A 13,219-nucleotide genomic window follows, 5' to 3' on the forward strand; every position below is an offset into this window, starting at 1 on the left:
TATTTGTGTTTTTTTTTTTTTCTACCACGTAGATATAAATCCATTCGACAAGATTTAATCTTTAAATAGTTAATATTATTCCATTCCTAATTAATATTTAGTCCTAATAAATATAATTCCTAAAAAGCAAGAAGGTAAGCTTCACACTTCTTCCACTGCTGGGCATAGGCCTCTTTCATTATAGGAGAAGGATTAGAGCTTAACCCACCACGCTGCTTCACTGCGGGTTGGCGGATAATTACTTTAAATTCACAATTATAGTCAATAGTGACTATGGCGCCTGCAACGTCGATATATTAGGAGTTTTAAAATGAAAGTCGCGTATAAGTAAAACCATTGAATAATATTCGTACCAGTTCAGTTTAGTTCAACTATTATGAAAATAGAAACATTTTAAGTTCCGTCAGTGAAAAATTCTGACAATAATAAGAAAAAGTATATAAATTAATAAATTTAAAAATGATACTTTTGCACCTTTTGGTTAAAAATATAAATATCTTCATGGGAATAATTGTGTTTGCTCGCAAACGAAAAAAAAAACGACTTCAATTACATCGACGAGTAATACAACGTAGATCGACGCAAAAATAGTCAAGCAACTACGCGTTATCAAAGATTACTCAAAAAGTAGTTATCAGATCTCAATAAAATTTATATGTGACCACATGACAAACATCAGCTATCGATTAAATTAAAAATTATCAAAATCGGTACACCCAGTAAAAAGTTATTGCGGATTTTCAAGGAGTTCCCTCGATTTCTCTGGGATCCCATCATCAGATCCTGGTTTCCTTATCATGGTACTAAACTAAGGATATCTTCTTTCCAACAAAAAAAGAATTATCAAAATCGGTACACCCAGTAAAAAGTTATTGCGGATTTTCAAGAGTTTCCCTCGATTTCTCTGAGATCCCATCATCAGATCCTGGTTTCCTTATCATGGTACTAAATTTGGGATATCTCCTTTCCAACAAAAAAAGAATTATCAAAATCGGTACATTCAGTAGAAATTTATGCGGTATAATACAACGTAGGTCGACGAAAAAAGCGTCAAGTAAAAACGCATTATTAGATATAACTCGAAAAGTTATTGTTAGATCTCAAATAAATTTAAATGGGACCAATTGGCACACACCACCTTTCGATTAAAATAAAATTTGTCAAAATCGGTCTACACGGTCAAAAGTTCTGATGTAACGTACATAAAAAAAAAATACAGTCGAATTGAGAACCTCCTCCTTTTTTGGAAGTCGGTTAAAAAATAATTAAGTCACTGATACATTGAATATTATATAAATTACAATTTTCTAACAAATCACGTGAGTTACTTTCTTATTAATTTGCCCATCGTAAAAAGTCCAAATATATGTACTTATCTCCATTTTCCTTAACACCACAGAATTTGATAATAGAGTCTCTCAAACTACATGCAAACCTTGTGGCACTAAAGCTTTTATATTATTAGCTACGTATTTTGTGTCGAAAGAGATACCTATAAAAAAGCGGAGAACTTTCCGTTTTATAACTTAGTAGAATATTTGTTTAATATAAACTTAAATTTAATTGAAGTGTTATGTTTCAAAAATAGTCTAGTCTTGTTACAAAGATATTTCACTAACTAAGATCAAAGGATAATTTTATTTAGTGTTAATACCATCAATTTGAAAAATGTGGTATAGTTTAAAGTATTTATTTAGTACAGAATTATATTACATTTAAAAAAAAAAACATTAATATTGAAAGTCTGAATTTGCCTTATCTTAAAACATTTTATAACCTGTAGGTATAATCTTTCAATCATAATAAATGTTATTTTACAATAATATTCAAATAAATTCATGACCCAAAATACTAAAAAATCTCTTTAAAAATGAGTATAAATACTCGTAGAGGGCCAATTTTCGATCCAGGGGTGTGTAGATGTTGTGGAGCTATTAAAAAGTGTCGTCTTTTAAACGTCGAATACGAATGGCAGGGACAAAAGGAGATATATTCAGACATGTTCGTGGATTGTTATGGTTTACTGGTGTGTATGTAAATTCTTATTTTAAACTACCACGTCCCGATGATCTCCGTACAGCAATATTTTTTTTCTACGTACTTTGTCCTGACAGTAAAGAATTAAAAAAAAAATGAATTGTCCAAATTATATGCGTACAAACATTTCGGCAATTATAAAATATATTTTATAGTATTTTAGGCCTTTCAATGCATTATATAAAATAACCAGATATGTTATCCTCACTTAACGTATTTATTAGTAACACATAATTAAATTGTTATTTTTGCGTGATAAAGTTCAATTTCCTTTTATGTTTTATGATTATTAATAATTTTGTTTAAAACTAGTATAGTAATTTTTCTTTTTGAAAATGTGGCTTCTTTTTCGGTTTTTTCATTTAATATAAATACTGTTATTGTTAACTTAAATTTCTAAGACAGGGGTATTAATTACTTAACTAGTAACTACTATAAAAAAGTAAATTACATATAGCCCTTTTAATCCGAAAGAAATTAAAGTACACAATATAATAATAATAATATATTATATGATTACAATTTGATATTGACTCATTATGAGTGCACTTAGTAAAAAAGGCCGTGCAGGTGCTTATGTGGACTGGGTTTTCATTAGTCTTGTGTATGTTTCCAGATCAATAACATAAATTAAAATTAATATTGTGAAAATATGTATCGGAAGCCTTCAAGTTGGTTTTTTTTTCATTCTTTCATCAAAAATAATAATATTGTATTACATATTGTAAAATTACTCAAAAGTGACTAATAATGATAAAGATGTGTGGAATTATTTTATACAACGAGGTCGACAAATAAGTGTACGACTCATCTGATGGTTAGCGATTACCATAGCTTGTAGACGCCTGCGACACCAGAAGCATGGCAAGCGCGTTGCTGACCCTATCCCCTACCCCCCACAGGAGCTCTGGTCACCTTACTCACCAACGAGAACACAACACTGCTTAAAAGTAGAGATATTTAGCTGTGATCTTCTGTAGGGCTTAGATACCATCCCAGTCGGGCTGTTCCAGATTTTGAGCAGGAAATTTTGCCCTGCTTCAGTTATTAGTGTGGCTACCTCAGAGATTAGTGTTACTGTATTTATGAATAATATATTATAATGAATTTTCAAGAAGTAATTATTGGGTTTCCTGTTGTTCTGTGTTGAGCTGCCTATGTGGCTACGGCATTAAAGAATATAGCCACCGCCTCTCTTCTTTGGTGTCGTAAGAGGCGATAACACAGTTCCTTTACCACCTTGGAACTTAAAGAAGCCGACCGATGGCAGGATAACCATCCTGCCACTAGTTTTGAAATACACAGGCCAAAAACGGGCAGCAGCGTCTTCGGTGCGACAAAGCCAGCCCTGCAGTCACCAACCCGCCTGCCCAGCGTGGTGACTATGGGCAAAACACATAAGTTCACGGTATTTTTGGCGTGAACTTGTGGAGCAGTGGACTGTGATAGGCTGAAATGATGATGATGATGAATTATTGGGTTTATTCTAAAATGAAGTCTATATAAATAAAAATAAATAAAAATGTATATACACTCGGAACTACTGAACAACTGCATGAACTTGAATAACATTTTTTGAGTTTATTATTATTAGGACAAATTTGTATATATGTATATTGTAATGTGCATGCGTGCATGTTTGTCAAGAAAAAAAAAATACATTACAGTACAAAAGGCAGCCTTATCGCATAAAGCAACATCTTCAGGTAATCTTTGGATGAAAACTGCAGAATAAGAATTTAGGTGTACTGAAAACAAAAGGACTTATTGGCTATTCAGCCATTTCCATCAGACAGCCCAATAATAAAATCCTTCTTTTCAGTTGTCACATCTAGACGGAGAGGCAGAAGAGCGTTTGATCTGCGCTACATGCGTGTCTCGATTACGAGAGGCAAGCTGTTTCCGGCACCAAGTACTACAGTGTGAGGAGAAGCTGCTGAGGACGAAAATACTTGGAGAAGGTTTTCGTATTGATAAAGACATTAAATTTTAACAAATCTAAAGAGTTATATTATACAAAGTTTTTGCACCCTTTCTGTCTGACATGACTAATTCCTATTTCTCTGACTCAGCTTGTTGACCTTCAGCTATCAGCTATCTAGTTAGTCTTAATCCATCATCCATCCAAGCTAGATTAGGCTGCCCTAATTTATATAAATTTTTATTTTTATTTTCCTTATTTTAAAAAACAAATTTCTAACAAGGAAAGTCTTTCCGCTGACCCCCTTCGATTTCAATTAAATTGAAATATGTTATTCTACATCAAAATCTAAGAGACACGTATTTTTTTTTATCGGCAGAAAAACGTTTCTAAGGGGTGAAAATATCCCCTAAAGTTGAGACCTCCGAGGGTAGTTTTCAGGTTTCGCCTATTTTCACTCGAGATAAGCGAATGCACCCAAATGGATAATCAACTTAATGATAAACGATGGAAAATGCAACTGGTTTCATATCGGGGGGTTGCACAGGAAAAAAGTTATAGGGGTTGAAATTCACAAAATCGTTATAACAAAAAAACTATAGCACCTATCTCGATGGTTTCAATTGCATTTTGAAGAGGGCAAAAAAGTAGTAGATACGGGTTTTTGCGTTTTTACCGCAAATGAAGTTAAGGGGGTGAACTACCCCTATATATGTTTACAGTAAATCTCAATAAAACGGCAGTATTTCTTTGTTTTCTTATTTCTTCTCCTTGTGATACGTGTTTTCTTTCAATTTTCAACGTCTACATCTCAAACGATGGATAGATTTTTCTGGAAATAGCATTTCCATAACTGGTGAAAGCGATAGAACCAAAAGTGTTCACTTTTGGTTTATCTTCAACAACTTCCATTTCCCAATCCTTGAACGGTTCTTCAAAATGCAAAGAATTTTCTTCCACCGTTTCGAAACCACTGTATTCGTTCATTGCAGTCAACAAAATATTTTCAAAGTTTTCTTTCAATTGTATTTCATCGTTATTTACTGGTGAATCCGGTAAATGCATAACTTCAAAAGTTGCGAGAAGCATTCTAATAACATTCAAAGGATTTATCTTCATTTTGATTAATATTTACAATTTCGTTTTAAATAGTCTCGAATTACAAGTGCCTGCTTTCCTGTAAAAAAAAATAGCCGACTGTGGTGAAAATATGCCGCGATCGCTGTTTTGTTACTGCTGCTACGTCGTATTTGAAATCTAATTTTGAGAGCGAGTCACAAACTGAACAGAAGTGATTCCCAGATAACACCGTTAAGAAAGAGGGGAGTTATGATAACTATGAAACTGCGTCAATATTTACTAAATTTTCGTGAGATCAAAAAGTGTAGATATTTTTGGAATTCATCTTCTGGCTTATTCAATATTGACTTATAAAAAAAATGGTGATCCGTAAAAATTAACCCATATGTAATTTTCGGGAAAAATAAATAAATAAGAAAATTCTTTAAAACTACGGATGTGATTGGTATGGATACCGTAAAAAGTGACAAAAAATAAAAAATTGATAGAGTGGTAGAATTTTCAGAGGGAAATTTTATTGTTTCGAAATTTCCTTGCTCAATTAGGTAAAATTCATTGCTTAAATACATTGAAAATTAAATCTTTTAAGTATAACTAGTGTCTTAAATTGCCTTCAAATAAAAAACAACTTATTAAGATTGGACGCACACTTTTGGTTCTATCGCTTTCACCAGTTATGGAAATGCTATTTCCAGAAAAATCTATCCATCGTTTGAGATGTAGACGTTGAAAATTGAAAGAAAACACGTATCACAAGGAGAAGAAATAAGAAAACAAAGAAATACTGCCGTTTTATTGAGATTTACTGTAAACATATATAGGGGTAGTTCACCCCCTTAACTTCATTTGCGGTAAAAACGCAAAAACCCGTATCTACTACTTTTTTGCCCTCTTCAAAATGCAATTGAAACCATCGAGATAGGTGCTATAGTTTTTTTGTTATAACGATTTTGTGAATTTCAACCCCTATAACTTTTTTCCTGTGCAACCCCCCGATATGAAACCAGTTGCATTTTCCATCGTTTATCATTAAGTTGATTATCCATTTGGGTGCATTCGCTTATCTCGAGTGAAAATAGGCGAAACCTGAAAACTACCCTCGGAGGTCTCAACTTTAGGGGATATTTTCACCCCTTAGAAACGTTTTTCCGCCGATAAAAAAAAATACGTGTCTCTTAGATTTTGATGTAGAATAACATATTTCAATTTAATTGAAATCGAAGGGGGTCAGCAGAAAGACTTTCCTTGTAAGTCTTGTAACAGAACTCAAAAACGACTTTTTGATGCAGTCCTTAAGGGTAGGGCACAACTAGATGTAATTTGCTCTAAATCTGGAGAAGATTAGGAAGTACTTGAACTTTACAGATAAAAAATGCTGCTTTCAAGCCACTGCTTGTGTACAACACTTCGTGTTCATGTAGTGAGTAAGGTGGCCAGAGCTCCCGGGGAGGGCAATGGTTAGCACCGACAATGCATTTGCCATGCTCCTGATGTTTTAGGCATTCATAGACAGCGACGTCCCGTTATTATCTGATCAACTATATGCTCATTATGTATGTATATTATGTATTATAAAAATACGATTGACTGACCCGTTGGCCCAGTTGATAGAGACACCGCTATCCCGCTCCTAGTTTGTGCCTTGGATTCTGTCTATGAATCTGAATATAATATCATCCAGATTTTAAGCAAGATATTCCCTGTTGTGCCTTACTTTATTTAACTTCGATTGAGTTTAAATTTAAAAATAGTTAAATAGTACTAATATAAGATTTACATATTAGATGATCAACAGAACGAAGTTAAAATTGAATCGGGTGTTAAAGAGGAAATCGATATGAACCCCGAGCTGGACTACAACGATGATGATCCGACTGACCATATTGATAATGATGGTGAGTTTGGTGCACCGATACCTTTTATTTTGGATATATTTATTAGACTTTTGAAACTTAGACGGTCACAATCAACACTTTGTCATTTTCAGGACTTATCGTGGTTATCACTTTCAAATTTAAATTTCAAAATGACTATTGCGTAGGATTTGTAGGATATCTTTCGACGGTTCGTGCCTTGAATGGAGCCGTGATTCGTTACTTTCCCTTACTCCAGGTTCCCTAAACCAAAGTACTTATTAGTATCTCTATCAGAAATTCATTATTTTTATTGACTTTCCCTATGATAAATTGCTGCTACTAAAGTCCTAGCATTCATAGTCTATATAAATAAAAATGAATGTTGCTAAGCGCATAACTCAAGAATGGCTCGACAAATTCGGCTAAATTATTTTTTGTATCTTCCTTAAGGCCCACGGAAGGTTTTAATACTAAAAAAATAATAATAATAGCAAAATTAAAAAAAATCTACTATTAACTTTTGACAGAACGAAGTCTGTCTGAGCAGCTAGTTTTATACATAAAAATGAATTTTTTAATAAACAAAATTATTCTCTGTTTACGACCACCAAGAAACGCAAGCACAATGCACAAAATGATACCCACTCTGTTTCCGAGCACTCAATATCCGTGCCTATAGGTATACTTATTTAACCTTTCTCGGTCCAAGATGATCCACGTCTCTTCCCCATACAGGTTGGGAATATCAATAATAAACATTCATCATCATCATTTCATCAGGCTGAAACCATCATCATCATGATGAATGATGATGATGATTTCAGCCTAGTACAGTCCACTGCTGGACATAGGCCTCCACAAGTTTGCGCCAAAAATGGCGTGAACTCATGTGTTTTGCCCTTAGTCACCACGCTGGGCAGGCGGGTTGGTGACCGCAGGGCTGGCTTTGTCGCACTAATCCCGCCATCAGTCGGCTTTTAAGTTCCAAGGTGGTAGTGGAACTGTGTTATCCCTTAGTCGCCTTTTACGACACCCACGGGAAGTGAGGGGGTGGCTATATTCTTACTACCGAAACCACCCAGCAAAATGTCATAATAAACATTAACAATTGTATTATATAAGAGTTCAGAAAATAGTGATTTATAGTTATCACTCATAATCTAAGATCCTAACTAAACATAACCTTCTACCATCTGCTTAATAGATAATAATTATTTTATATCTATTTTAGTGGTGGTGACTATGGGAAACATACATGAGTTCACGCCATTTTTGGCGCGAACTTGTGGAGGCCTATGTCCAGCAGTGGACTGTATTAGGCTGAAGTGATGATGATGATGATAATGATCTATTTCAGTATGTTGAAGGTAAATCGTAAAAGGATTTGCTGGAAAATTCCTAGCCAGACTATATAATATTCGGCATCCGCCATTTAAACCAGACTTTTAGCATGCAACTCTATGTCATCGTATTCGCAATGAAACAGCGCTTATTTTGATGTAAGATTTATTTAATAAACTTGTGGGTGAAAGGAACTAGGACAAACAAATAAATATATTAATATTTATAGGCTATATTAGGCCAAGAATTTTCACCCATTACGGTTTTAAACAAATGGATAATCTCTTCAAGTATTATAATTTCTCAAATTAAAAAAATATATATATTTAAATGAATGTTTAAATTCTAGATATCGAAGTAATAAAAGTGGAACCGCAGATCAAGCAAAAGAGAAAATCTTTACGACAAAAGTTAAAATCGACCAAGAAACGTAGGACGCAGAAAAGGCAAGATGAACTCACAGAGGGAATGCTTTACGACGCTCAGAGGTTGAATGAGAAATTGAAGGAAATGCAAGACATGGGTAAGGAGTTGGAAAAATTTAGTCATGTTTTGATTTTATCAAGCATTTGTTTGGTTAATTGCCTATTTCACTAGGTGCTGATAAAACAATTCGACGTATAACAGAATCAAACAGATAATACTTGTTTATGTTTTTCTTTTTCACCTAATGGTCACTCTCCACTTTTCTATTTGGACCTTTACCTTTAAGCCCAAAGTTATAGTTTACTGATACAAGTACCAATAAATTATTACATGAACTTCGTCCAAGAATATTGATATTACTATCAATATTTTTATAATAAGCTAGACCAGAAGTAGAGGTCTTAAATCATATTACAAATTTAAATTTACCAAATGCATCATTGTTACAGAACTCCCAGAAAAATCGAACCAAACACAAAAGTTAAACGGCTACAAGACAAACGAAAATTCAAAATCGCTCCACAATATCGTGACCATAGTCGAGAATACCTACGCGTGTCCCTTTGACACATCCTTCAGCGATTACTTCTGCGTCTACTGTAGGCGGGTCTTTACCGACCCTAACAAGCTACGTGAACACTCTATGACACATGACCCTACCACCTTTAAGGACGTCCTGACCAATAATTCTAGTAATAAAAAAGTCCAAATCGATATTTACAGGATAGACTGTCGAAACTGTTCAGAAAGTATACAAGATCTCGAGCAGTTCCAACATCACATAACAAATACCCATTCGAAGATATATTATCCTGATTCGAACGAATTCCTAAAATTCAGACTGACTTCTGGATCATTGAACTGTACGGAATGCGGGGCAAACTTCAGTTTCTTCCATGCCCTAAAGAAACACATGGCAGAACATTTCGGAACATGCATTTGTGATGTATGTGGAGCTCATTACTTCGAAGAAAGGATGCTCATTTTACACCAGAAGACCCATCAACGTGTTGACGAGACGTTTCTTTGCAAGGAGTGCGGGAAGACTTTTAAGTCCAAATACACTAGATATATTCACATCGCAAGGACTCATAAGAAAGAAGCGGCGTATCAGTGCAATAAATGTGACGAGGTGTTCTTCTCATATACTTTAAGATATCGTCACATGATTGAGTTCCACGGAGAAGAGAGGACATTTCAGTGTGAACAGTGTGACCGTGCTTACGATAGTAGGAAATCACTTCGTGAACATAATAGAAGATTCCATCTAAAAATACTCAAACATCAGTGCGATTTGTGCGATAAACGTTTCTACCTACCCTCAAGGTTGAAAGAACACATGGCAAGTCATACGGGAGAAAGGAACTTTAGATGTGAATACTGCGGTAAAAGTTATCCAAGGTTAAGAGGCTTAAAAGTCCACATGCAGTCGCATAGCAGCGAGAAGAAATACAAATGTGCATTGTGCAATGCGTCATTCACGCAAAATGTTAATTTGAAAAATCATGTCAAAAGACAGCACCAGAGTATGGATTTGGAAGAAAATTACCACGAGTAATGGATTTTTATTTATTTTTTTATTTATATGTTATTGTACACCACAACTACATTTTAAACATTAAACATATTTAAAGACAGTTACAGACTGTGAAGCATAATGTGCGGACTTATGGCTTATTTAGCCATTTCTTCCAGGCAACCCAATTTTAAAGGTCTTATTGGCTTCTGTATGATATTTTTAATTGAATATAATTAAGATATCCATTGTTTTATAAAATGCTTTAACATTGTTATTGTAAGTATTCTTTTATTTAATAAAGTATGAATGAATAGTCAACTTTTTTGTTTGAATTTGAAATGTCTAGAACAATATTAGTGCCATTTCTTCCAGGCAACCCAATTTTGAAGGTCTTATTGGCCTGTGTATAATATTTTTAATTGAATATAATTAAGATATCCATTGTTTTATAAAATGCTTTAACATTGTTATTGTATTGTCTTTTATTTAATAAAGTATGAATGAATAGTCAACTTTTTTTGTTTGAATTTGAAATGTCTAGAACAATATTAGTATGTTTGTCTAATTTAAACTTAGAATAAGTAAAAAACAGCATTTCTTTTTTTTTTTTTTTTTTGAATTTATACTTCTTTTGGCGAGTTAGGGAAAATTACGAGGGTAAGTTTTTAATGCATATATAAGTGCAAACTTATTTTTTTTAAATAGTCAACGATTTAAGAAATACGGGTCACATATAAGTTTATGTAAGTGTAACTTTTTTAAATATTTTAATGGCAAATTTTAACATAAGAAATTATGAAATATAATGTATTAAAATATACAAAAAAATTATGTGCATGACAAATTTCTATTTACAAGTCCTTTTTCTTTTTTCTGATTTAAATTCGTGATGTGAAATTGACCCATCGTTTTGTTTCCGATTCATTGTTAAATATGTTTTTTTTAATGTAAAATATTGCATTTCGTACTAATTTAACTAACATAACGATCATTATTTCTTGATCTTTTACAATTACATGTAATATTATAAGTATATAAGAAAATATTAAACAAAATAAGTTAAAAATAATTAACTACTTTTGGACTGCGATGTAAAGGAATTTATTCGGAAGAGGGTTCGAAAAGTTGTCCCACTTCTGTCTTTATTCTATAATATTGTATAATATATAATTATATCCCTTTGTATTAAAAGATAATTTTATAATAATATCAGAAAATAAAAGCAAATAATATTCCAAATAGGAAAACGATTATAATAAATTGTATCGTACATAGTATATTACCCAAATGTTGACAATGTGAACGATGCCTTAAAACACGGTTAGGCCGTTCAGAAACTCGAAAAGTCAGTAATGTCAATCACTTAACTATTTGTGTGTTTTGTAATTTTGTATTTTATCAAACATTATCAAATCTAAACAGTATAAAATTGGATTTGTTGAGGTTTATTTGTATATTAAAGATAAATAAGACGTCGTTGTAATTTTACGGTTAGTTAGTTGTGTATAATAAACCATATGATTATGTGTATATGAATATAATTTTAAAATAATACATTGAACGCTTTATTTCTGTTTTTTAAAATGAGTGCTAAAAAAGGCAAAGGACCTATCTTTGACCCTGGTCTATGCCGCTGTTGCGGTGCAGTAAAAAAATGTAGAATTTTGAACGTGGAATATGAGAGCTTTGGTCAAAAAGAAGTATACTCTGATATGATTATGGATTGCTTTGGACTCCTCGTAAGTTTTTTATTTTATTTTATTTTAATATAACGTCTTAAAAAAATTATAGGTCATAAAATTTAAAATTTAATTATTATTTCACTCTCTGGTATTAAAATAGTTATATTCTGAATTTAATTTGATTGCGATTATTGCTTAAACTTTAAATTGTAATGAAATAAAGATTATTTTTATGGAAATAAAGATTATTTTCTTACTTATTATTAATTTTATCATCACTTAATAATCCTACAAACAAATAACTAGAAAAATTCAAATTGTAATATGATATTGCATATTATAGTATACAAATTTTTAAAAATGAAAAATAATATAAATCACAAATGTATAAATGCTTATCATGTTTCATTTTGTAATAAATTATCACTTTAATAATATTCACTAAAGTCCATATCTAATCTGGTAAAATAACTGTTTTCAAGTTATCCCACCTAGATGGCAAGCCAACGGAACGTCTAATATGTGCTACGTGTGTACAGAGAGTGCGAGATGCACTTTCATTCAAGCAACAGGCTTTGAGATGTGAGGAAGCCTTCTTAAAAGTGAAGATGTATGATGAAGAAACCAAAGGTATATAACCCACTGCTGGGCTTAGGCTTCTTTCCCCATGTAGAAGAAGGATCAGAGCTTAATCCACCATGCTGCTAATGTGGGTTGGAGGAGATGTGTTCCCTACTATGAGTAGCTATCAGGTGTATGTGATAACAACTGTACTGATGGCTTAACATGCTCTCTGAGGCACGGTGCGTAGATTCACAAGGATTGCACAAACACCCAGACCACGGCAAACATCACACCACATATCACACCTGATGGTAAACGATTACCGTAGCTTATAGACTTCTGCAATACTAGAAGCATCGCAATATTGAACTGGTAATTCTACATACAAAAAGTGTGTATCGGCTTCGACACGCAATGGGAGTTTACTCTTTAAGGATAATTATTGTGAGATTTAAAAATATACTTCTAATTCTCACGAGAAACATAGCACGGTAAAACGTAACTCTCAGGGTGGGTCAGCATTACTGTTTCAAACGATTTCACTTTCCATATTTTGGAAGTAAAACTTCTTTACGCATGCTTGACTTGAGGAGTAAGCTGGTGAATGTGTGTTGAGAGTGTTATGAAAAGTGTGATCAGGCGAGGCGAACGAAGCAAGAGAGAGAGGTGTGAGCGCATATTTTCTTTATCTATTGTGCAGGCCTATCACTAAAGAAGTTTTACTTCAGTCATTTGGCCTAAAGCACAATAGTTTTATTTATCATACCACATGTCTTATATACATGTCATACAT

At 33.1% G+C, this 13,219-nt stretch overlaps 1 protein-coding gene across 1 annotated transcript; it reads left to right on the plus strand.

Moving 5' to 3' along the window:
* Positions 1-1,799: 1,799 nt before the first annotated feature.
* Positions 1,800-10,498, plus strand: LOC123666959 (zinc finger protein 37 homolog). The gene is made up of 5 exons (XM_045600971.1): positions 1,800-2,026; positions 3,860-3,998; positions 6,823-6,933; positions 8,585-8,758; positions 9,111-10,498. The coding sequence occupies exons 1-5, from the start codon at positions 1,871-1,873 to the stop codon at positions 10,217-10,219; spliced, it is 1,689 nt and encodes a 562-aa protein (XP_045456927.1). The 5' UTR covers positions 1,800-1,870; the 3' UTR covers positions 10,220-10,498.
* The last annotated feature ends 2,721 nt before the right edge of the window (positions 10,499-13,219 follow it).

The sequence above is a fragment of the Melitaea cinxia genome, chromosome 27 (assembly GCF_905220565.1).
Source record: "Melitaea cinxia chromosome 27, ilMelCinx1.1, whole genome shotgun sequence".
Taxonomy (NCBI): domain Eukaryota; kingdom Metazoa; phylum Arthropoda; class Insecta; order Lepidoptera; family Nymphalidae; genus Melitaea; species Melitaea cinxia.